Source organism: Dasypus novemcinctus, chromosome 26 (assembly GCF_030445035.2).
Source record: "Dasypus novemcinctus isolate mDasNov1 chromosome 26, mDasNov1.1.hap2, whole genome shotgun sequence".
Classification (NCBI taxonomy): Eukaryota; Metazoa; Chordata; class Mammalia; order Cingulata; family Dasypodidae; genus Dasypus; species Dasypus novemcinctus.
The window spans coordinates 54,560,227-54,585,857 of record NC_080698.1 but is presented as its reverse complement, the minus strand read 5'-3'; the positions used below and the strand labels follow the sequence as shown (position 1 = coordinate 54,585,857).

At 53.3% G+C, this 25,631-nt stretch overlaps 1 protein-coding gene across 1 annotated transcript in view; it reads right to left on the bottom strand.

Moving 5' to 3' along the window:
* The window catches only part of EFCC1 (EF-hand and coiled-coil domain containing 1), a 40,538-nt gene extending 20,234 nt beyond the window's left edge, over positions 1–20,304 (bottom strand). The window contains exons 1-2 of the mRNA XM_004454842.4: positions 19,217–20,304; positions 17,847–18,130 (exon numbers count right to left, since the gene is read on the bottom strand). Of these exons, the coding sequence (XP_004454899.2) occupies positions 17,847–18,130; positions 19,217–19,894 (962 nt within the window). The 5' untranslated portion in view covers positions 19,895–20,304. The remainder of the gene's footprint in view (positions 1–17,846; positions 18,131–19,216) is intronic.
* Positions 20,305–25,631: the final 5,327 nt, after the last annotated feature.

Genomic DNA, 25,631 nt, shown 5'->3' with positions numbered 1-25,631 from the left:
ACACAGGCTTTTTTTATTTTTATCTATCAGCGGGGTCACCCCAAAAGTGTTTTCACCACCTGTGATGTGGTTCCAAAATCATGACCATCCCTTGGAAAATCTCAAACCAAACAAATTATAACTGGCCCTTCAATGTGCATAACACAGCCTTCCCGGAAAATTCTTTGTACATTAAAATGGCGCAAGAGAAATTGTGTTTCTCTGTAAAGCCGAGTTAGAGTCTAGTCTCAGACCAGAAAAGTGAAAACAGGCTTTCACTGCACGAAGGTCCAGCTGGACATCTGGAAGTCATCTGGGCCGTGGGACAACCCCAGGCTGCCCGGGACCTTTTTGAAAGGCTCGCCTCCCTGGCAGCCCCCACCCGAGCTCCAGGACACTGGCCCTCCAGCCCTTAGACGAGGTCCAGGGCGTGCCCGGGGGTGTTCTGTCCTGGAGAGGTCCTATTTTAGACGCGGGCCGCAGCCGCCTCACCCGGCCCTGCCTCGACAAGGCCCCCACCGCTGTGCACGTGGACGTGGAGGCTGCTGGGTGGGCCAGCCAGACCGCCCACGTCCTGGAGGGCTGGCACCCACGAGCGCCCTCCCGGCCTGAGACCAGCCCTGCGCCTCCAGCTCCTACTGCTCAATTCTGGCCCAGCCTCTTCACCAGGGATCCCCCTCATCGGCTCATTTGCCCTCTCTGTGACTCAGCTTCCCTGTCTTCCATGTGGGCGTCGGTCACCCCATCTCATGGGACATGAGTGGGGGTGAAATGAGGGATAGGAGGCGCCCAGCAAATATTAGCTCCCTTCTCTGTTCACAATTGAATAATAACAATAAAAAAAGTAAATGCTTAAATTCCAGCAGACGATAGGCCCACAGTTTTTAAATCCAATCTGCCCTTCCCAGTTCAGTAGCCACTTGTGACGTGTGATTATTTCAATTTAAATTAATCAAAATTACATGAAAGTTAAAAGAGCCTCAGTTGCACTAGCCATGTTTGAGGGTTCAGTCACTACATACCTTGACTGGCTACCTTTATTGGACAGCAGAGATGTAGATAACTTCCACCATCCCCAAAATTTCTATTGGTCAGCACTGATCAAAAGTTACATCAATAGCTTACAGTCATTTTGCCCAGAACCGTAATTTTCCCTCATGAGCCACGGATTCAATTCGCTATTATGGGCATGCAGGGATAAGCTTGCTTACACTGCCGTGAAAACAACCTAGAACCTGATTCTGTTGTGCAAATAAACACAAAATACTTCACAGCAAAGTTCCCACGGAGAAATGACCTGACTGATGAACAGCGATCCAGGCTGTTTTCTGTACTTCTAAATCCCACATGAATGAAGATATTCATGCTTCACCATACGGAGGAAAATAAAGCTATGACCGCTCTCCACCACCTAAAAGGGTGGGCTCTAGGTGGCTTAAAGACTTCAATGCAAAAGGTAAAATTAAAATAGAAGAAAGTACAGGAAAATATCTGTGCCCACAAAGTAGAACTCAAAATAAAAATTCAAAGGCAAAAATCTAAGGCCAAAAGAATAGGGTGAATTTGATGATATCAAAGAACACCATGGAGCAACTCACAACACTCGATCGTACTCCGTGTCTGCCTTCCTGTAACCTGGCAATTCCTCTCCCGGGTATATATTCTGGGAAAATTTGCATACAGCCTATGTGGGTCTTGGGTGAGGACGTTCAATGCTGCACCAATGCTGGAAAACTCAGGCCCAGCTGGGTCTCCACCCCTGGGGAGGGCATGGGAAACTCTCCAGAAGGGAGAAGCAATGAACGGTGTGATGGTTTGAAGCCGGATGGACCCCAGAAGATTGTGTTCTCAAAGTTAATCCATTCTGTGGGTGTGGACCTTTTGATCAGGTTACTTCAGTAAGGCGTGACCCAGGGTGAGTCTTAATCCTCTTATTGGAGCCCTGTGAACACAAAGAGAGGGCAAGCCAGAGAAGCAGAGAGAACACCAGAGGCAAGAAGCCAGAACCACAAACCCGGAGAGAGGGAAGAGCCCCGTAGATGCCACCATGCACCTTGCCGTGCAACAGAGGAGTCCAGGACCACCGACAGCTGGTCTTCGGGGAGAAAGCATGGCCTGAAGAAGGCTTGATTTGGACATTTTTACAGCCTCAGAACTGTACGCTTGCATGCAAATCAATCCGTATTGTAAAAGCCAGTCCATTTCTGGTATATTGCAGTTTGGCAGCCTAGCAGACTAAAATACGTAGGTATGCACACAGCAACATGGATGAATCTTTAACAGACTAACACCACTAAGTGAAAAAGGTGAGAAACAGAGGCGAGAGATAACACATACCTATTTTTCTAAGCAGAAAATAAACACAGAAATTCACATTTTGCAAGAACCCTGCAAACAAGAAGCTCCACATAAATCACTTGGAATGGTTGCTTACAGGGCCGAAGGAAATAGAGATAAAAGGGAAGAAAATCCATTTCTACCCCTGCCCCAATCCAGTCTCCTTCTCAGGATATGTGAGACATCCAAGTGTCAGAATTAATAGTTGCTGAGCACTGGCTCAATAGCCTTAAAGAGTCTATCATTCAACTTGGGGGTTGGCAAACTTTTTCTGTAAAGGGCCAGACAGTAAATACTTCAACTTGACAGTCCCTAGGGTCTGTTGCAGCTACCCAGCACCACTGCTGGTGTGCAAAAGCTGCTCTAGAAAATACATAAATGAATGAGCATGGCTGTGTGCTAAAAAAACTTTATGTATGGGGGAGCAGATGTGGCTCAGCGGTTGAGCATGTGCTTCCCATGTATGAGGTACTGGATTTGATCCCCGGTACCTCCTGAAAACAAACAAACAGATGAAAACAAACAATTCTTGGGAAGCAGATGCAGCTCCATCTATTGGGCTTCCATCTACCATAAGGGAGGACCCAGATTTGATCCCCAGGCCTCCTGGAAAGGTGTGCCAGGTCTCTAGGTGATGTCTGGAGGAGAAAACGAGAAAAGAAGACCAAAAAAACAGATACAGAAGATCCCCCAGCGAATGAACAGATAGCAAAACAGCAGGGTGGGGGGCAGGGGACAAGGGGGAGGGAGAGGGAAGGGGAGGGGGAGGGGGAAATAATAAATTTTTTAAAATGTAAAAAACAACAACCAATTCTCACGGGGTAGCAAATGACAGTGATAACATGCCCATGGTTGTGATTTACTGTATGGCACCATCTCAAAGCAGGTGTTGTCTACACTTCCCAGGGCTGCTGTAACAAAGTACTGCAAACTGGGCGGCTGAAAGCAACAGAAATTTATTCTCTCACAGTTCTAGAGACTAAAAGTCCAAATTGGAGATGTCAGCAGGGCCATGCTCCCTCTGCAATCTGTAGGGGAGAATTCTTCCTTGCCTCTTACTAACTTCGATGTTTGCCAGCAATCCTTGGTGATCACTGGCTTGGGGAAGCGTCACTCCAGTTGCAGCCTCCTCCGTCATCATGTGATGTTCTCCCTTTTGTCTGCCTGTGCTTCCTCGTCCCCTTCTTACAAGGACAGCAGTCATATTGGATTAAGGGCCCACCTGCCTCCAGTTTGGCCTCTGCTTTAGGAATTCCATCTGCAAAGACCCAATTTCCAAGAAGGCTGAGGATTAGGATTCAACCTGTCTTTTGGGGAGACATGATTCAACCCTGTGACAGTGTGAAGTTCTTCTATGAGTCCCAAAAAGAGAATGATTATGTTTTTGAACTAATCCATTCCTGTGGGTGTGAGACCATTTTGATTGGGCTACATCGGAGAGGCATGGCTCTAGGTGAGTCTCCACCCTCTCAACGGGGCAGACATAAACGGAACCACACAGAGAGACACACACAGAGGACAAGGAAGGCCCCACATGTGATCGTGCAGGGTGAGAGAAAGGATCCAGGGCCACCTCAGCTGAGCTCAAGGAGAAACCTCAAGAAGCTCCAAGAGCTGAGAGCCAGGGAGACAAGAGCCGTCTGCCTGGTAGCTCACAGCTGAACTTGGGAAGGAAGCGGAGCAGCCGAGACTGAACGGGGAGGCCCAGGGAGAGACAAGCTGAGAGCCAGGGAGACACGAGCCATCTGCCTGGTAGCTCACAGCTGAACTCGGGAAGGAAGCGAAGCAGCCGAGACTGAGTGGGGAAGCCCGGGGAGAGACAAGCACCGTGCCTGGTGCCCTCAGCGGAGCCCTGGGAGCTGGGCTCTGAGAGACAGTGGCCTGGAGAAGGCAGAGACTCGGCAGGGACCGGCGGCCAGCTTGCTCCACCACAGGCAGCTGACCTCAGTGAGAAGCAGCTCTGCTGGTGCTTGATACAGACATCGCATAGCCCTGGAATCGTCAGCTTTTACCCCAAATCAACCCCTGGTATAAAAGCCAGCCCACTACTGGTACTTTGCATGGCACCCCTGTGGCAAACTAAGACAGACCCTTAATGGGTAGATCATCCTTATCTAATCACACAAGTGCCTTTAAAAGAAGAGAACTTTCTTGTCTGGTAGCAGAAGAGGGAGTCAAAGAGACCGGAAGTGAGAGAAGAATTCAGCGTCATCACTGCCGGCTGGAAGATGGAGGGGATCGTGTGAGGTAGAACGTGGAGAATGACCCCCCAGCCAACAGCCAGCAAGGAAACGTGGACCTCAGGCCTACAGCCACAGGGAGCGGAATTCTGCCAACAACTGAACCAGGTTGGAAGTGGTCTCTTCCCCAGAGCCTCCAGATAAGATCCCAGCTAGCTGACATCTTGATTTGGGCCTTGGGTGAGCCCAAGCAGAGAAACCTGCCAAGTCCACCTGAACTTGTAACCCACAGAATTGTGAGATAATGGATGGGGGTTGTTTTAAGTGGCTAAATTTGTGGTCATTTGTTTTGCCAGCAATAAAAAATGAATGCAACCACCCAACAGTCATGCCCATCTTCTTCGTTGACACAACCTCTGCAATTATGTCAAGCATTGAGTGGCCAAGTGGTTCAGGAGAGATTTGGCTAGATTAAGCAATTGCAGTGATTGCAGAGACTGGTTTAGGAACAGGCATGTCATGTGATTCTGGCCAATGACAGGTGAAGGAAATTCTGCCAGGGGGGATTTCTGGGACAAAGAAGAACGGTTATTTTTCTGTCTCTGGATGTGGCAGTGATAGCCAAGGCTATGGCAGCTATCTTATGACCATGAGGACCGCTTGCTGGGAAGCCAAAGTGACAAGCTGAGGAAGACAAAGTAGGAGGATGGAGAATTGGGTCCCTGAGGACAAAATTGCTCTCCCCTGAACTTCTCACGTGAGGTCATAAATGTTCCTGTGGTTTAAGCCATTCTGAGTTGGGTTTGCTGTCACTTGCAGCCAAAAGTATGATGACAGATAAACCATTCTTGACACTGCTGAAGGGTTAAATGAGGTTGCATACCTAAGTCCTTCGCACAGTGCTTCCTGCCCAGCAGGCATTCATTCAGAAATGTTGGCTTCTGTCCCTTAGTCAGCGCCATGCCTCTCCCTCCTGAATCAGTCGAGTTCAACCAGAGAAGCAGAAAGAGCAGGAGGTAGCCATCTCTGTGTCTATAGCTGTATCTCAAGGGATTTATTACAAGGAATCAGCTTCTGCAGTTGTGGGGGCTGGCTGGGCAAGCCTGAAATCTGTAGGGAAGGAAGATCACAGGCAGGCTGGAACGCACTCGTGGGCATGAGCTAAAGTTGCTGGCCACAGGTGGACGTGCTTCTCCTTTTCAGGGAAGCCTCAGCCTTGCTTTAAAGGCCTTCGACTGATTAAGTCAGGCTCACCCAGACTATCCAGGGTCGGCAAAACACCTTCACAACACCACCAGGAGGCGTGTTTGATCGAACAAGGGGGGACTGCAGCCTAGCCAAGCTGACACCTCAGAATCAAAACCTCACAGGCCCTGGGCCCTGCTCTTTCTGGAGTGGCTAGAAAATGCCCCTCCTGCCTGTTCCTTTCCGCCGTCAGCCCTCGCAGCCACTCAGCAAATCCTCAAGCTCCAGGAAGCCCCAGGGCTGACAGGTCCCCCAGAGCTCAGCCAGGGCCTGCCGATGCGGGGGTGCGAGCTCGGCCAGGGCCACCTCCATCGGGTGCCGGGGCAGGTGACCGCAGCCCCCACCCCTTCCCGAGGACTGGGCCAGAGCTGGAGAGGTGGTGGCCCGGACGTCCTGGACGCTCACACGGCGAGGTCCTTTGCTGCCTGGTTTCCGCAGTGAAGCCTCGCAGGAAACAGAGCCCAGAGTGTGAAAACAAGAGAACAACAGCAGGAAGAGGAGCTTGGGGGGGCAGAGAGGGAGCCGGAAATCCACGGTGAGGGGGGGTGCGGGTGATGGTGCTCGAGAGTCCGCTGGGCCTGGCAAGCATCCCCTACAGCTCCTCGACTCTGGCCCCACTGAATAAGGGGGACTCGTGGTCCAGTACCGAGCACAGTTGGGGTGAGGGGCGAGGGGTGGGGAGCTCTGTGACGCGGACCTGCCCGGCGGCTTCCAGGGATGCAGCGCCGGGCGCGGGCTGCCAGGCTGACGTGCGAGTTTGTTCTTTGTGGGTATCTGAACAAGTTTACGGTCTTTAATCTGTATTTAACATGGCTTATCAAAGAAGCTGATCCATTTTCATGATGCTTTCAGCAATTTTAACATGACCATACCAGCAATTTAGATCTAAGGATCTCTTTTCTGTTCCTCCAAACTTGCTTATGTTGAAATAATTTCAAACTTATGGGACACTTGCAAATAGAATACAAATCCCATCAGAGAACTCCAATGCCTCCCACCCAGATGCTCCAATTTGACCATCTTGCCATTTTTGCCATATCGTTCTAGCGCCATCATATCATCTGTCTACCAGCTATCATCCTTTCTTTACCTCTGTGTATTTTCCGAACATTTGAGAGTAGGATGCATACGTGTCCCTTGAATACATCATCCTTCCCTGGAATTGTGTCCTGTAATTCATCCAAACGACCAGTTACCGAGCCAGGCACTGTGTTATGTGCCAGAGACCCTGCCTTGAGCAGCCGAGTGGTCCCTGGCCCCACGGAGCTCACAGCGCCCTGGAGGACAGAGAGCGCAGTGAAGCAGTCACAGAGACATCAGTGAGGGAAAGGATGGGCGCAGGAGAGAGAAGCCGGGGAGCAGACCGAAGGCCACGCTCAGGGGCTTCTGTGAAGTGATTTTTCAGCCGAGACCCGGAGTCTGAATCCAGAGGAGGCAGGAACAGGCTTGGGGGCAGCCAGGGCCTGAGGAGGGAAGGGGTGTGGGGGGTTCCAGTGGCAAAGGGGAAGGAGAACATGGCTGAGGCCTGCGCAGAAGGGAGCAGGTGCAGAAATCCGAGGGCAGGGCCAGGTCCCTCCAGATCAGAAGGTGGCGGGGAGGGGCTGGGTTTATTCTAAGGACAGTGGGAGGCCACGGGGGCGTGGTGAGCGGGGCAGCTGCAAGGTTAGATTTGGGATTCGAAAGGCCCACACCGGGCCCTCCTGGTCCATGGACTGGAGGGGAGCCCAGGGCCTGGGTGCCGGGTGCAGCTGGAGGGAGGCCGGCGGATCTGAGGTGTTTGCATCATAGGCGGAGCTGGGTGGATGGGCTGGGGTGGGGTGACCTGGGCTCTTTTGCCTGCCCCCCCCCTCCGGCCTGGCCCATCCTCATCCCGGGCAGTTTCCAGGGCTCTCACTGCTCTCCTAGCATACGTGGCGATGGCCAGCCTTGCTCCCGTCTCAGCAGTTTCCCTTGCCCTACCGGCTGGCCGGGTTCACCCTAAAGCCAGGTCCCACCTGTCACTGGTTCCGCATCATCCCTCAGGTCTCTATTCAAACAACACCTCCTCCAAGAAGCCTCTCCCAACTGCTACAGCCAGAGCTGCCTCCTCCCCGCCCATCCCTGTTCATGTCTTCATGCCTTCACTCTCCCTGGTCAGCTCCGCCAGGGCAGGGGTGCATCCATCTCGTCACGGCGGTTCCCTCCTAGCCGGAGCAGCGCCGGCATTGTCCAGGCACTCAACGAATTTGAGCTGGATCAAGAGAAGTCTGACTGAACGTCACAAAGAGATAAAGAGAAGAGTTTCTGACACCCGCCTCACCAGGGACTGACTTTGGGAGACTTCAGGATTCTCTTGGTCCCCTGTCAATTAGGAGAAATTTTCCTAATTCACAGCAGTCCACATATCTGCCCAGTCACTGAAGAAATCTCCAGCCTGTCCTGGGCCAGGCCTGCTGCTGGGCTCTGCGGTAGGGCGCACAGAAAAGAGGGACCCCGGGCACCACTGCCTCTCCGAAGGTGCTCCTGGTGTGGCGGGGACCATTTGTTGGAGAATCCATCCCTGCCCTTCTCTTAGTCCATGTGACACAGGGAGGGCCAGGGCTGGGCATGTGACCCAGGTCTGGCCGATTAGAGCAGCAGTGATTGGTCTAGAGTAGTTGCATGTCCCAAGCCTGACCAATCCACATATTCCACGGCCCTGGCCACAGTGATTGGTTCAGAGATGGGCATGTGACCACATCAGGATAATCAGAGTTACTCTCAGGATTTTGTTGGAATGGCTGGGAAAGAGAAGCTCTTTCTGTCAAGGGTGACTGGGAGACGGGAGCTAATCCTGGTGACGATGGCAGCTATCTTCCCACCATATGAAAAGACTGTCTGAAAGTGGAGACAATCAGAGAAAAGCAGAGCTAACAAAGGGAGAGGTACCAGATGATGTCACTTGAGCTCCTGGATCCAGCAATGCCTGAAGCCAAACACTCATGGGTTTTTGGTTTTTTTTTTTTAGGTTGGTAATTAAATGACCTCCCTTGCCCTTTTATTTGGCTTAAGCCAGTGAGAGTTCGGTTCTGGTTTTTAGCAGTTAAAAAAAAGAATCCTACAATATAGAACTCTGCCCTCGCACAAGGAAAGAATGCATGTAATTATTTCTCAGCGGTTCTCTATTCAGGTGCAGGAGGGACAGATACAAGAATCCTACACAGACTTGCTTGTGCCGTCGCAAAGAGCTGGAGACCATGGTGCGCTCTCCCTTATGGCCTCCAGTTGCCCTGGCTTGGATCTGCACAAACCATCTCTACCACCCACAACTCGGGGCCACACCATGTTAGGCTGCTGGCTCCAGCTCCCCTGGAGCTACACGACATGCTGGGACTCCACCCTGGACTGTCTCTTCCTCCCACGTCACCTTGTAAGGAAATACCATATTACCTGAGAAAGGTGATAACGTCTTTTCAGACGGGATCACCCTAAATGAGGAGAACCATCCAGAAAGACCCCCAGGCTTTCTCTGTGGTCTGGAAAACCAAATCACAACATAAAAACTTCTAACCTCCAAGCTCAGAGGCCCGAACGTCTTCTCCCACTTTCTCTTTGGCTGGTGCTGTGGGACAGCCCTTACACTTTTTGGATTTTGACTCCCAAGGGGAAGTTCATGAGGTGGATATTTGTTGTTTTTTGTCCACCTGCATCCTCTTTTTGGGGGGGGGAGGGGGGTTGTCCTTTTAACAGCCACCACCTTCCTTTAAGAAACTTTTTCGCCTCCACGCCAACCACAGCACCAAGCCCACCCACGACAGGGTGTGTCCAGGCCGTGGCCAATTGGGACTGACCCAAATTGGGCGAACACCTGTTCTTCCCTGGGATTTTATCTACAGATGCTGGTAGTAGGGTGATAAAAAGTCAGCTCCAAAAATTGCAAAACAGAAAATCAACGTTCTCTGTGGGTGAGAACTAAATGAAGATGAAGGTATATATGGAGGGTTTATTATGTGCCAGGCACAATTCTAAATGCTTTTCATGTCACATCTCATGTAATCCTTGACCTATCGGGTAGACACTAAAATTTACCCCACTCTCCAGATGAAGAAACTGAAACACAACCAGTGTGAGTTAAAGCCTCTCCGTCTTTTTCGTGTCAAGGCACCAAAGAAAATGTATGGACTATTCGATAAATGGATGAGGCACCCCAGGCCACCCCAGGCCCCGTGTGGGAGCCCCTGGCTGAGAGGGCCAGTATCTTGGTCCACCGGAAAGCCATCGACAGGCCCAAGGCCACTCGCCTGGCTTGGAATTGGAACTGGAAACGGCGGGTCTTAAATACAGAGTCTCACCCCAAAGCCCACCAGGTTACCCTAACCCCAAAGCCACGGGAGCAAAGCTCACTCCAGCCCTCCTGGGGGAAATAACAGAAGGGGCCCTTGACTCTGGGGTTCTCAGAAGGCCACATCAGCCTCAGCCACGCCCCTGACTTTCTGTTGTGACCTTGGGCAAATTATCCCCCTCCCTGGGCTCCTGCTCCCTTCTCCCAAAGACATGTTTACCGCACGTGCTTGTGTGTACAATAAAAGTCCCTCTTCCCTAGCAGGGGCACAAGGCCCCCGACTCAGAAGAGGGCATGCCTCTGGCCTGCCAGCCCAGGAGAGAGATGGTTGGCCCTGTCCTCAGAGAAGTCAGGCTGTGGCACACATTTGATGAGGGTGACTTCTCTGAGTTACTATTGATAGGCAATTCCGTAGTCGAGTCAAATCCTGCTGCCTCCGCTTTCAGGGCTAAGGCATCACTCACTCGCCAGGCACCGCACCCCTCACTGTATAGCGGCTACTGAGATAAGGAATTAGTTAGTTCACGACAATTCTAATACTTATTAAGCATTTACTGTATGCTAAGCACTACTCCAGGCACTTTTTACACGTTCACTCAGCAGGTATCATCATCATCATCTTCATCGTTGTCATTTTAAAGATGGAGAAACTGAGGCTCACAGAGGTGAAGGGACAGGATCAAAGCGCACAGTAAAAATGTGGATAATCTGGGATTCTCTACTTCCCCAGGGGACCCTGGGGCATGGGGAGTAGGCAACAGGTGCTGGCAGGTGCCCGCCCAGGGCTGCCCCTGAGAGAGGGGCTTCGGTTCCCCCAACAGCCACCCATACGCCTGCCCTCCAAGAAGGGAATCCACAGCCAGGCGCCCCCAGTTCCAGACGGCACCCCCATGCCTCACAGCCCCACCCGGCCCATCTGCTCTCCTCCCCCCTTCCCTCTCCCCTCACCAGCTGACTCCCTCCCCCCACCACCGCCACCCCCCCCCCCCCCAGAGGTCAGGCCAGGCTGCTGCGATGGGGCAGAAGAGGGGACCCTCCACCAGCCTCATCGTTGTGTCCCCTCCGCAGCGGCCAACAAGGTGAGCTGCCCTCCCCCTCGAGCCAGCGGGAGGGCCCTCCTCCCTGCTCCAAGGACCCAGAGCGGGGTTTCTGTCTTCTTTCCTGGCCGCTTGCCCCCCACCCCCTGCCCGGGGTGGTCCTAGGGGCTCCTAAAGGCCCAGCTGCACCAGAGCACGGGATGGCCAGGCAGGCAAATGACCAAGAAGCTGAGGCCTCAGGAGAAGGGGGGATGCCACAATTCCACCCCAGGGTCAAGGTTGGCTCCTCCCAGCCAGCCCCCAGGAGCAGGACCGAGCCGCTGGCGTGTCTGACATTGGCCTCACCCTGAAGTCACGGGTGCCCCAGCCCTTGTCCCGGGGTGTTTCTGAGGGCCTCGGCCTCTCTTGCTCACTCATTCGCTCGTGTGCAGCCTGACTGTGTGCAGAGCCCTCACCTGAAAGTTGGGCCAAAGCCACACCCAAGACATCGTCCCTCCCCAGAGGGGCCTCCAGGCCAGGGAAGGAGACCAGTGAGAGGGACCCTTTGTGGCCTCCCTCCCCAGCGGGCCTGGAGGGCCTGAGCAGGCCCAGCCCACAAGGGTGTCGGGGCCTCCACGCCGACCCAAAGCACCCAGGAGCCTGGAAGCTACTTCAAGGCAGGTAGGCCCCAGTCACCGGGCATCCTGCCTAGGTCTTCCCCGTCCAGGGGGTTTCTTCCCAGACAAGAAGGGGCCTGCGGCTACAGGTTGGTTTAACACACCCGGCACACTCTCCCCTCTGATGCTCCCCTGGGGAGACCCAGGGCTCCAGGGGGTTGACTGTGGCTCCAGGGGCGGGTATGTGACCAAGGTTCTGGCAAGCGCAGCATCAAATCTTCCTGCCCCATCAGAGTTCACAGAGGAATATGTTTCCCACCTTGGTCCAGTGAGGCTCACTTCCAGGACTTCAGTGGCTGGCTCAGGCAAGAGCTTAGCTTTCCAGTGGAGTCAGAGTTTGAATCTGGTACCCCAGGGGCCATGGGGGGAGAGAACTTGCTGGAGAGTGAAGCTGAAGCTGGTCCAGAGGGCAGCAGAGCCAGGGGGGAGGCGCACATCTCTCTTCTATTGAGATCCAATTCTGTCTATCTACCCATCTATCTATCCATCCATCCATCTATTTATCTATCTATCCATCGATCTTTCCATCTATCAATCTATCATCTACCTACCTAGCTATCATATATCTGCCTGTCCATCTATTATCTAACTTATCTGTCTGTATCTATCTAGCCCTATCTAATTTCTATCATCTATCCATCAATCACTTATAACTATTCATCTGTATCTACCATCTATCACCTATCCTTCTATCTCTCATCTAGCCATCCATACACACGTATAGACACACATACATATATACACGTCTATCTATACACACACACACAGAGTTGACCCTCATTATTTATGGATTCTGTACTTGCAAATTTACTTGCTCACTAAAATTTACTATTTGTAACCCCAAAGTCAATACCCCTGACACTTCAGTTGTCATTCACGGGCATGCACGGAGTGGGGAAAAATCTGAGCCCCCGACACACGTTCCCAGCTGCGGTTGAACAAGGCCACACTCTGTCTTCCGGTTTCAGCTCTTGCACTGTAAACAAATATCCTTTTTGTGGTATATTTATTGCCAAGTTTTGTTGTTGCTGTTTTTCACTTTTGATGCCATCTGAAGTGGTCCCTCCACATAGCGCGGACGTGCTGTCTAGTGTTCCTAAGCACAAGAGGGCCGTGATGTGCCTTCCGGAGGAAACACGTGTGTTAGGTGAGCGTCGTTGAGGTCTGAGTTATAGTGCTGTTGGCTGGGAGTTCAGTGCTAATGAACCAACGATCTACATTAAATAAGCATCTTTAAACATAAACACAGGCAAAACAAAGTTACATATTGATCGGCTCATGAAAACAGTGTGACGTGAGGCGCACAGGAGCCCAGGGGCCACGGCCCGGCTTTGCTAATTCAGTGCTCACGGTGGCTTTATACAACAACACATGGATGAGCCTAGACCCTTCAGCTCTCAGCACAGCAGTCTCTTTTTTGCCCAAGAATGTCTGAGTCAGGCTTTCTGGCACTTACATCTAGGAATCCAGGCTGATAGGGAGGAAGAAAGAGAAAGCAAAAAAGACAGAAAGGCAGAGAGTGGCCGGTGTAGGCTGGGAGAAGTGGGGATGAATCAGCCTGGTTGGTGGGGGTTAAATGGCATTTGAAGAATGTGACGCCTGATAGCCCACCTGAAGTGATTTCGTTCCTGCAAAGAAGGAGTTGAGTTTCTCTTCAGAGAAGATGGTGGGGTACAGAGGTCTGCTGGGGGCAGGCAGGGGTCCGATGGGGTGGCCACGTGCGAGGACTGGTAGGTTCCTGGGGTGTTTTTCTTCCCAGCTGGAAGAGGCTTGGGGACCCCTTCTGACAGCTCGATGACTTCTCTTCCACCAGGGTCTCCCACGCCAGTCCTGACCACAGCTCTGGAGGCAGCAGTGGCTCCCCCGTGGGCTCTCAGCACCCAGCCCATCTGTGGTTTAATGTATGTGTCGGCGACCAGCTCTCCTCAGGCCTTCGAGACCCCTTCTGTGTACACACCAGTATCCAGCACAGGGCCTGGTCCATGGAAGGTGCTCAGAAAATGTTGTTGAATGAATAAATGAATATCTTCAATCCCTTAAGAACTTTATTGCTCTCTTAAATATTTACCGTGCATTCTCTTAGGTAGTTGCTCAAGATGGTGCATGGAGGTGCCATGGGAAGCCACCCTCCCCCTCCATCTCCAGACACAGAGAAATGCTGGATAAAATATAACTATTTGAAAGAAGATAGCACGAAGAGCAAAAACAAGAAGGGGAGAACTCCAGCTTGCAGAGGAGGGCAGGAGATGGAGGCAAAAAGCCCCAGGGAGGGGGCAGGACTGGGGTATTATGCCCAAGTGGGATAGGGACAGAAGACCTTGATGATGAGTTCATAGAAAGAGGCTCCCTGCTTGACATCAGGCACCACTGAGACGACAGCTCATCCATGAACAGAGACGAGAAAAAACGCCACCCCCTGGCCCGGGCTTGCTGTGCCCAGGTGTGAAACTCTAAACCTCGCTGTGTGTGGCGTTGAGAAACTCCAAGCAAAGAAACGAATTTAAGAATCGGCCCAGTGCCAGGCTCTGGTGGAGGTACCTGGGACACCTCCCTGAAGGGAACTCCAGAGCCCTGCTTCTAGGCAAGATTCTCGAGCTGCATGACTTCTGCCAAAGATGAGCCCGAAAATCACAACGCACACCAGGAGCCCAGCATCACGAGGGCGAGATGTAACCAACCAGAGAAAGCTCAGCGGTGCCGGCAATCCACAAGAGACTTCAACATAGGTCTGTTTAAATGTTTAGAGCCCCACAGGATGGGATTGAACCCATAACACAAGAACCCAGCAAGAGGAAAAAGAACGGGAGTTTGAAAAGAAACTAAAACGTAGTCCTTGAAATGGCAAATATAGTCACTGAAATGTTTAAGGAGGCAGCAGAAAGTGGAAAGGACACTTGATGCGGTGCTCAGTGCTCATTCAGGTACCTGCTGGCCACGTGATGGATTAATCACCCCGTCTCTGAGGATTTCTTTCCTCGTTTGAAAAATGGTGACATAAATGCCAAACTCAGAGTTATCAGAAGGTCAGAATAAGTCGGTTTCTCTGAAGGTGCTTAGAAAATGGGAGGATGCCAGAAGAGTGAGTCACTTCATTCATTCATTCATGGCTTCAGGCTGTCATTCCCAAGAGGGATTTCAGTCACTGCACTTCATTTTTATTATGATGATTTTTTATTTATTTTTTCCCCAAAAACACATCTGCAGAACCCCTGGGCGTATTCCAAAATGATGTCACTTCACAGGGCGTGCCCTGGCTCTGGCCTTCGGGGTGTGGGGCCTCAGCCTCCCAGTAATTTCTCCAAACAGCAGGCCCAACTGGTCCAGCTGCGGGGCAGGGAGGTGGCGCAGTGCACCCCTCAGGGACATCTGTGTTCCTGGCCCTTCAAACGTGAAAGCGGAGGTGACATCACAGCGCACGGCCCCTCTCGGGTCTGCAAAGTGTCCTGCAGACATTTCTAGGGTGGGAGAGCCCAGGAGGACTGGCCCACGTTACCAGACCCGGACTGGTCGCGTGGCTTTGGGCGGCTCAGGCTGGGGTTTGAATCCTAGCGATGTCATCTCTCACGGGCTGTACTGCAGGTGCTTCCTGGCGGTGCTTTCTCGTCTGAGAAGTGCAGGCTGCAGTACTTTCCTCTTCGGTGGTTTGGAGGCTAACAGGAACCACCTCGGGGACAGTGCCTGCCCTCGTGCCACCAGCGCCCACGGCTGTTCTCTCCCCTCTCCTTTCTGCTTTTCAAAGCCCGTGCGAGCTCTGGGGCCGGTCAGTCCACGAAACCATAATCCCTGGCCACACAAATGGGCAGAGGAGGTCTGCCTTCAGGGGCTGGGCAAAGTTTAGGGAGTGCGTTTCTACAGGGACAGGGGGACAAGCGGCAAAGCCACCACCTAATCACTGCGTGACGTTCACACAGCCTCGCTCATTCTCTGGTCCTAAGTTTCCTAATTTACTGGGTGTTCCTTTAGGGCAAACCCTGCCGATGGCTTCCACACCTGTTCCCCTTTCTTTCTTACTGATAGAACCCCAAATCGGGGGAAGTAGCAACAGGCCCAGAGTCCCCTGCAGGTAGGTAGGCAAAGCCCTGTGACACTGTTCTTACTAATGAGATCTAGGTGTAAGTTCCGTTAGGGAAGGGGTATCTGTTCCTGAATACAATGGTGAAGACTTACTAGGAGAAAATCTTCCCCGCCCCCCCCCCCCCCCCCCCCCCCCCGCAGCCCTTTCCTCTTATTTCTAAAGAGCAGACATGAGGTCTGGTGATATAGCAGCCATATTGCCACCATGAGGCAATAAAGGTAGAATGCAAAGAAACTGCACAAGCTGTGGGGTCAGGCAGACCTTACTTTTTCACTTTCTGACTGTGTGTCCTTGGGTATGTTACTTAACTTTTCAAAGCTTCACTCTCCACAGTCTGTAAAATGGGGATATAGCCAGTACCCTGCACAGTTCTTGGAAGGATTAAATGATGCAATGGATACAAATCCCCTTTTTCTACTGTAAAGGGCTAAAACAATGTGTTTGTAGTGGCTCTGACAATCATGCTGTAAATGGCTCAGTGTCACTTTTTTTTTTGGGGGGGAGGGGGGAGAAGACTCTTTATTTCTCCTCTTGGAGAAAGTTCCAAAGCTGCATGGGCCCCACGCCAGCCAGCCCTGCTCCTTAGCCAGTCAGCTATGCAAACAGGAAGCGCCTATCCAAATATTTGGAACTGCAGGAGGCTGGCCCAGACTCTGCCTCCACAGGCGGCCTCCCGCCAGCCTCGGCCTTCTCATCTCCCAGCTGTGAGCACCTCAGAAGTCGAGGACACAACCCTTCCTCCAAGGACCCAGCCTGAAAGCCCCCTGGCCAGGGCCAGACCCCCTTCCTCTCTAACTGGAGGGACGGACGGCAACAGCCCCTCCCTGGCTCCCCCACCCAGCTCTTCTTTTCAACAGCCGGGCTGACTTCTTTCCCGAAATGCAAATCTGGCCTTGTTGCCCCATTGCTTTAAACTTCTCCATGGCTCTTCATTGCTCCTGAAGGAAGGATGGAAGCCCTTGTGCGGCCTTTAGGGTTCTGAGCAACCTGGACTCTGCCTGCCTCTCCAGCTTCACCCCTCCAGCGATCCGAGCTCCTGGTAGTTTTGGGAACGTGTCACGGTCCTTCTTGCCTTACGGGTTTGCCCATACTATTCCTGTGTTCCCTTCCCTCGGCCCAGTCTGCCGGGTAACACACACTCAGCTCGAGTGTCACTCCTCCGGGGTCAGGCATGGGGAGGGTCCCAATATCACTCCTGGAGGGTATCGTACCTTACCTTGGCAATCCTCACCCAACCCCCAGCCCTCCGTCTAATCACGCAGCTGGTGGCTGCTCGGGGCTGGGGTTTTTGTCTGGCTCATTCACAGTTGTGTGTCTGGTGCCTGGCACAGCACCCAATTCGTAGCAGGTGCTCAGCCATGGCAGATGGGCAGGCCATGTAATTTGAGGGCAAGAGAACACTCTGGTTTATTGAGCACATACTATGTTCCAGGCGGGCCCTCACCACCTCTTCCGACACTGTGACAGGCAGTATTCCCATCTCCGTTCCACAGAAGATGAAAGAGGAATTCAGAGAATGGTGGTGGTTTGCCCGGCATCACAAGGCCCTGCCAGAGTCTGAGCCTTCGTGCCAAGCCTAGATTCCTGCCTCGGTGGGGCTTATCACCCAGCACACGGGATAATTATCCTCAGCTGTAGGATGGGGACACAGCTGTACCTCCCTCACAGGATTAGTGTGAGGATTGAAAGAGTTCAGTTAGGCTGAGCTCAGAGAGTGACATAGAAAGCAACTGTTAGCTATCATCATGATTTTTACTCTGTTAATCAAATTAAAGACCAAGTAAGACTGGATATACTCAATCCATGAACAGGCAACTGGCGGCACTTTATGGTGAATGGGTGGGTGGGTGGATGGACGGACGGATGCATGGGTAAACAGAGAGCAAGCAGTGGAGTCCTCGAATGACCTAAGAAATAGAACCAAGGAATGAATGAACAAACCGGGAACCCAAGAACAAGCAGGGGCTGGGGCAGGAACACTTGAGATTTGGGAGACCGGGGGCTGACCTGAGGGGGCCCCCGCGCTCCTCCGCTCACCTGTACCTCTGCAGCTCTGCCTCCAGCCGCCGCACCCAGCGCTGCAGGCCGGGCACCTGCTGCGCCAGCGCCTCCAGCTCCCGCACGCGGCTCAGGCTGCGCAGCACCGCCTGCCGGGCCTCCTCGGCGCGCCGCCTCACCTCCGCCTGGCCGCGGCGTAGCAGCCCCGCGCGGGCCTCGGCAGCAGCCAGGGCGCCCCGCGCCTGCCGCAGCTCCCGCGCCGCCGCCTCGGGCCCGCCGCGCTCCGCCTCTTGGGCGCTCGCCTGGCTCTTCCAGAGGCCGACCTGCGGGGACAGGGCGGCAGGCGAGCAGGGGTTGAGCGTCCCACGCTGATGCACGAAAGTAACACCCACCACGGCCCGCGTTCCCGCGCACCCAGCACGTTAGCAATAGCGCACGTCTAGCGCGTGTACCGCTTCTGCGTGCGGGAGCTGCCTCTAGGTCCTTGAGTTTCTTGAAGGCGGAGTTTTTGTCCCCCTTGTTTCCCGCTGTATCCTCAGCGTCTAAAACAGCCTGGCACACAGTAGGTGCTCAATAAATAGCTGGAGAATGGTTGATTCCGGAGGATCTTTCCAGCCCACGTTCCACCGCCACCCTCTGCTTCCACACACCTCGCCACTCCCGCTGCATCCTGCAACATTCGCTCTACCCCCACGGGGTCCGGGGACAATACCCGCTCCCTGCAGGCCTGAGGGGCCCTGCCAACGTCGGCACCCTGGCCCTCGGCATCTTCCCTGGCACGCTGCAGAGCACAGCGCTGAGTGCTGACTGAACCGCAGATGCTGCGGCTGGGTGCGTATGGCACTGCCTTCTCCATTTCCCAGGGCAGGCCTGGCCCCATGACGGCCTGCGACGGAGGGTTAGCGACACAGCTTTCCACCTGGGCACCCTGAGAGAGCCCTGTAAATATCTGCTGAATGACCGAGCTGCCCGACCACCCCATGAAGCAGGAAGCTTTCGGAGGCCCTCTTCACACCTGTCTCCTACATCGCACATCAGCCTGGCACCCGGGCGGGCTCAGGACGCTCGTGAGTGACTAGGTGAGACCACCCACGTTTCCTGGAAAGGTGCGACTCCTGGGCGAGAGGGGAAAGGCGAGACGGAGATGAGGGTGGTGTGGAATGGCGGTCCCCCTGGGCCTGGGGTCTGGGGTTGGAAGAGGTGATAAGAACAAAGGTGGGGGCTGGAGTGGGATAGGGAGAAGGTGCAAGTGGGTGGAACTGGGGAGCCGGTGCGCGGGCCTGTCCCCTTCCTCTGCCGAGTCCCGGCTCCGCAGGCAGCCAGCCGGCTGCTCAGATACCCCCCCACACACACACTCCGTCAGTACTCGCCGCGCCCCCACGCTCCCCGCAGCCCGGGCCGGCGCGCACCTGCAGCGCCAGGCAGCGCGCGTCACTGCTCTGCAGCGCGGCGCGCAGGTCCTCTACCAGCTCGCGCAGGCTGCTGTTCTCCTCCTCCAGCCGCGCCACGCGCTCGCCCTCGGCGCCGCTGTCCGGGCCCGGCCCGCAAGGAGGGCGGCGGCGGCGGCGCGGGCGGCGCAGGCGGATCTGCGTCTCGATGTGCTCGCTGAGCGCGCCGCGGGGCAGCCGGGGACCCGCGCGGGTGCCGAAGTAGCCACAGAGGCGCGCGTGGAACTGGCGGAAGGTGAGCTCGGGCGGCTCCGCGCACAACGCCAGGCGCGCCTCCTCCTCGGCGTCAGCGTCCCGGTCGTTGGCCTCGCCCGAGGACGCGTCTCCCGCGGTCACCTCCCCGGCGTTTGCGTCTCCGGCGGCAGTCTCTCCGGCGGCCTCCCCGGAGGCGGCGGCCCGGTCGGCGTACAACCCCAGCACCGCGCACAGCGCGCGGAAGTCGGCGCCGGGCAGACGGCCTGTGCCGCGGCAGTCCAGGTGGTGGAAGACCTCCTGCAGGTACTGGTCTAGGCCGGTGGCCAGCACCACGATCTCGTTCTCCACGCCGCGGTCCAGCCCGTAGTGGTACGCCAGGGCGCTCAGCAGCCACTGCGTGCGCCGCGCCGGCCGCCGGTACGGGTCACTCGCCGCGCCCTCCATGCAGCCCTCCGCACCCGCGCCGCCGGGCTCCACGGCCCTCCTCCGTCCCTTCTCGGGTCCCTCCGCAGCGCCACTTCCAGGGGCGGCCCCAGAGGTTCTCGAGAGGAGGGGCTTGGCGGCCGCGCTCTTGTCGGAGCGGCGCCGGGGGCCGCGTCCCGCAGCTGCGCTGGCCGAGCCGGGCGTCTGAGTGGACCCGGGATGGCGTGGAGGGGGCTGGGGCCGGGCGCCCAGGATCTCCCGCGAGGCTGGCCCTGCTCTGCCTTCCTGCCGCTTCCCGCTTCTCCCCGGGACCCCCGCGCTCTTCCTCCTCTCATCACTCCCCCGGGAGGGTGCCTGGAAGCTCCTCTCTGCCCCCCGCCCTGGGACCGCTCCGCTTTCAACTCCAAGCTCTGCCCCACCCTCCTGGCGAGGAGACTTTGCCTCGGCACCCGCGGACGAGTGGGAGGGGACTGGGAAGCCCGCGAGGAGGGCGGCACCGTGTCTTGTCGCTGGGGGCGTGCCCTCCGCCGGCGGATCGCTCCACCTCCGCTGCTTGGAAAGCCCGCGGTCCCTGCCTTTGGAGGTGCCAGGACCTCCACCCCCTTATGGGCAGCTACGGGGCTTCCAAAACCGCTTCTCGTGCTTCGGGGTGGCACACGCATTAACTGTAAGATGGTGCAAAGAGCCCCACGTGGGAATGAGAGCAAAAGAGAGAACGAGACTTGGGGAGGCAGGAGGTGTGGGTGCGGAGTGGGAAGAGGGCTCCCCGGAAAGTGGCGGTCTCGGGTGCTCCACCTTTATGTTAAGGGATGGAGACGTTGGCAGTGGGGTCCGAGTTCCCATCTCCTAGCTTTTTCTCTGGTACCTTAGCACATATTTCTGGAAGGGGAAAGAAGACCAGCCTCGTGGGTATTGGCCTGTTTTCCCTTTCTTTTTTCACGAGAAGCGCAAAGAGTTGGTGCACCTGTTCACCTGCCCTGGGAAGGGGTCTCCTGGGCCACGCACTGCCCTGAGGAGCCCCAGCCAGGGGGAACAGGAGGCGGACCGGAAGACGTGGGCTCCCAACCCTCTCCAGCAGCCTCAGCTTTCCAGCTGTCGAGCTGTGCAAGACTCAATATCTTGCCTTGTATAATTCCATGATTTTTAAACGCGTCCTCTTGAAATTTGAAAAAGCAATAACATTCCGTAGGTACAGCCACCTGGAAAAGTTGGGTGGTTCCTCAGAAGGTTAAACATAGAAACACCATGTAACCTGGCGATTCCACTTCTAGGTATATGCCCAAAATAATTGAAAGCAGGGACTCAAACAGATATTTGCACACCAATGTTCATAGTGGCATTATTCACAATAGCCAAAAGGTGGAAGCAACCCAAACATCAGCAGATGAGATACACAAAATGTGGAGTATCCATACCACTAATGGGATGATTCATGAGACAGGATGGGAAGTCCTGATACATGTGACAACACGGATGAACCTTGAAGACATCCTGTCGAGTGAAATAAGCCAGACACAAGAGGACAAATATTGCATGATCTCACTGATATGAAATAATTAGAAGAAGCAAATCCATAGAGTCAGAAACTAGAATACTGGTTAGCAGTGGCTAGGGTAGGGGTAGATAAATGGGGAACTCATTAATGCTTAATAGGTTTCTCTTCGGGTTCATCATAAAAGTTTTGGTCATGGGTGGTGGTGATGTTGTACAACATTGTGAATAATGAATGCCACTGAATGGTAGGCATGAAAATGGTTAAAATGGGAGATTTTGTATTGTATATATGTAACCACAATACAAATTTTTAAAAATATTCTATAGGAGCTTTCTGGGAAGCTTCCAGTCCAGTGGATGCATAATAAATATGGAGCAGTCAATTATTTTCTCACATTACCTTTATTTTCTTGCCCATTTTCATCTGTCTTCTCTGCTCCAGGTGTTCCAGTGTCAGCACTTTGTCCAGCTGGCAAATTCCTACTCATTCTTGAAGACAATGCCCAAAAGCATCCCTGCGGGTAAAAGGAGTTAGATGCTCCTCCACCATCACTGGAATACACATTTGTTGTTGTTGTTTATAAGTGTAAAAGTAATAACAACTTGACAAAAAGTTTTACATCAATTCCACTTCTTGGCTTCTACCTAAGAAAAACACACGTTCCCAAGGATTTCACTATAACATTGTTTAAAGGAGAGAAAAATTAGAGACAACCTGATGCCCATTAGTAGGATAAGAAGGAAGGACTTTTAGAATGTTCCATACAGCAGTTACAGGGAGTGCACTGAATCTTACCATTTAAACGGGTAATACAGGAGAAATCACCAAAAGGGATGAGGGAGAAAAAGCAATTTGCAGCATGTTATGAACAATGTTAATTCAAAACAAGGAAAACAAAACCACACAAAACAATATTTTGTACAAGGATACATTGTGTGTAAATGCGTAGGAAAAAAATAGAGTGATTCACAAATTGATGCAGGGATGGAAGAAGGGAAGAATTTCCAAAGGACCTTTAACCATCTCTGTAATGTTTCCCTTTTTGGAAAGGCTTTGTTTTCATGTGTTTCTTTTTCTTTTTTTAGGGAAGGGATGTACCTTTTTTTACTAAAAAGATTTATTTATGTATAATTTATATACAATAAAATTTACCTGTACACAAATCAGTGATTTTTCATATGTGTATAGAGGTGTACAACCAACACCACAATCTAATTTTAGAACATTTTCATCACCCCCAAAAAACCTGTGCTAATTAGCAGTCATTCCCATCCCTGCTCCATCTATCCCTCCCCCACCCCCCCAGCCCTAGGCAGTCACTTTCTAAGAAGATTGGCCTGTTGTGGACATTTCATACACATGGAATCATACAATATGTTTACTGGATTTTGTCAGTGGCTTCATTCATATCGTTCCATGTATCAGTACTTCACATCTTACGGCCAAATAAAATTCCACTGTATGGATAGACCCCATTTTCTTGAACCATGCATCAGTAGATGGATACTTGAATTCTTTTCACTTTTCGACTTATGAATAATGCTGCTATGAACGTTCACATGCAAGTTTTTGCACGCACGTGTGTTTTCCTTTCTCTTGGGCATACACCTAGGAGTAGAATTGCTAGACCATGGGGTCACTCTATATTTAGCCTTCTGAGGAACTGCCAGACGACTTTCCAAAGCAGCTGCACCCTTTTCACTCCCACTAGCAGTGCTTTTCCTGTGTTTCTTGATGCACGGAGTAATACAGATGCTCTCGCTTCTGGACTCCTGCTCTTCCGCCTTCAGCATTGTCCCTCGCAGTTCAAAGCGACTCCAACGTCCTTAGCAAAATGGTGAACGCACAGATCACAGGGTGTGCAACCAAAACAAACTGTGAGCAGTAGACAGAAGATGACAATACTCTTCCCACAACAGGCAAAAAGGAAGCATGTGAGCTGAAAAAAACTAGACAAAAGGCACTACATATTGTTTGACTCATCTGTGCAAAATGTAATTATAAATAAATTACAGAGATGGATATAGATGAGCAGGTATGTATGGCAGGGGAAGGAGAGAGAAATTCAGAGGTGACTACTAAGAGGTAGGGTTTTTTTGTTTATTTTCTTTTTTTGTGGAATAATGAAAATCCTCTATTATCGATTGAAGAATGCACAACTCTGTGATTTTACAAAATGCCTTCAATTGTACACTGTAGACAAAGGTTATGGCTTATTAAGTTTTGAATCAGTTCTCAAATTGTTTTAAAAAAAAAACAAAACTAGACCTTGCTGCCACCTGGTACGCTCTCTCGCTTTCACACCCCACACCCCATCTGCCAGGCCCCACCTTTAAAGCAGATGCCTGAGCCGGGTCATGGCCCCCAGCCTATCGCCTGGATTATTGCAGCAGCGGCCTCGGGAGCATGGCGCTTGGGCGTCTAGGCTGTTCTCCACACAGCAGCCACAGGGACCCCAGTAAACCTAAGTCAGGCTGTATCCCTGCACTAGCCTGACCTGGAAGGATTCCCCTCTGGTGGGAGTCAAAGTCCTCATGGTGACACCCCAAGGGCGATGCGGCCTGTACCTGCCCCTCTCCCCGTCTGCACCTGCCCCTCTCCCGCCCAACCTCAGACTTACCAGCCACCCCTTCCTCCCTTACTCTCCTGAGTAACTCAGCTTCTGCCTCAGGGCCTTTGCACTTGCTTCCACCAGGTGTTTCTACCCCACCGCCTCCCTTCCAACCCTTTGCTCCCATTTCACCTGCGCAGTGAGGCCTTCTGCTTTGCACCTCCCACCTTACCCTATCTTTACTTAGAGGTGTTGTCCATCTCTCTCAAACAGGCCGGAACCCCACTGGGGTAAGGGCGTTCCTTTAGGACAGTGTCTGGCACACTGAAGAAGAAAGTCTTGGGGTCCCATCCCAGCTGCCGCCCCAGGGAACGCCGTCGTTAGTGGCGTGGTGTGTTGCCTTCCACAAGTTTTCCTGCTTACGGCTGACCTTGGCGTGCGCGCATTTTTCAAAAGCAGCCATCGCACAAGGTCATGGAGTGCGGGAGCTCCGGTCAGGTCTGAGCTGCTCAAGACCAGGGGCCAGGCCTTCTTCTCCCGGGTGCCCCCAAGTCCCCAGCAGGGGGCTTGGCATAAAAGTAGGCGCTCGTTATTTAGGCGGGCGTGAGGGCCCCTTTGCAGACGGGAGGGCCCAGCAGCACGAGGGACGGCGCCCTCTCGTGGGCATGCGTGGCGTTCGCTCCTCCTTTGGCCCCGCAGGGTTGAGGTCGGTGAAGCCCCCACTGTCGGCGCGACCCCTTAGAAGCCAGCCTCATGGCTGGGGGCCCCCAAGTCTTAGTACAGGGCTTGATGAACTTGGCTGTGGACTCCGAGTCCCATCTCTGCGGAGGAACTCGCTTTTCTTTCCTGATACTGCCGAGAGCTGGTAACCCAGGCGAGACCGCGGAACTCGGCCCGCCCCCAGCCCGGCGCTGCAGCTGGTCGCTGCCCTGGGAGAAGGAATCCTTTGAGCGGCGACTTCCCTGGGCCAGGCAGTATTGAAAAGAAAGCCTTGCAGTGGCGTGTCGCGCAGCCGTTGCCCGGGCCCGCGCCCCCGGCGCTCGGCGGGGCCACCCGGGAAGTCGGGCTGTATAATGGGGGTTGTCTGGGGCACTGTTACCAGGCGCCTCCGAAATCATTCCAGTTGGAGCCGCAGGGTTTTGTTTAAGGTTCAAAGTGAGCAAACTCCGAGGTCTCCCGGGGTTCTTTTGTGTGAGCCGGGGGGGATGGGCACGGGTCTGTGTGGGGGGTAGAAGCGGGCCCCTGGCAAAGACATTATTTTCTGAAGTCAGTTCAGTATTGTTTGAACGGTTTCCAAAGGCATCTAGTTCAAAGCATCTTTTCAAAAGTCCAGAAAAATCCTTTAAAAAGTCAATCATCCACTCCTGCTCCACCCAGAGGGCGCCACAGTGTGGCGTGTTCATTATCTCCAGTTTTCTATGCTTTTGACCACGAAATAAAGTTTCCGGGGTGATGGAAATAGTCTGTATCTGGATTGGGCTGGTGGTTTAAATGACTACACATCTGTCACAACCTGTTGAACCATACCCTTAAAGAGGGCGAATTTTATGGCATGTACATCCTACGTTATTAAACTTGGCTTTAAAAATTCAGTTGAAAGGCTACTGCCTTGGTCTTTCCTTGCCCATCAGTCCTACTTCATAAACAGGTTCCTGTTCATTAAGGCGTCTCTGCAGACGTTTTTGAGGCCTGCCCTTCGCTCCCTTATATGA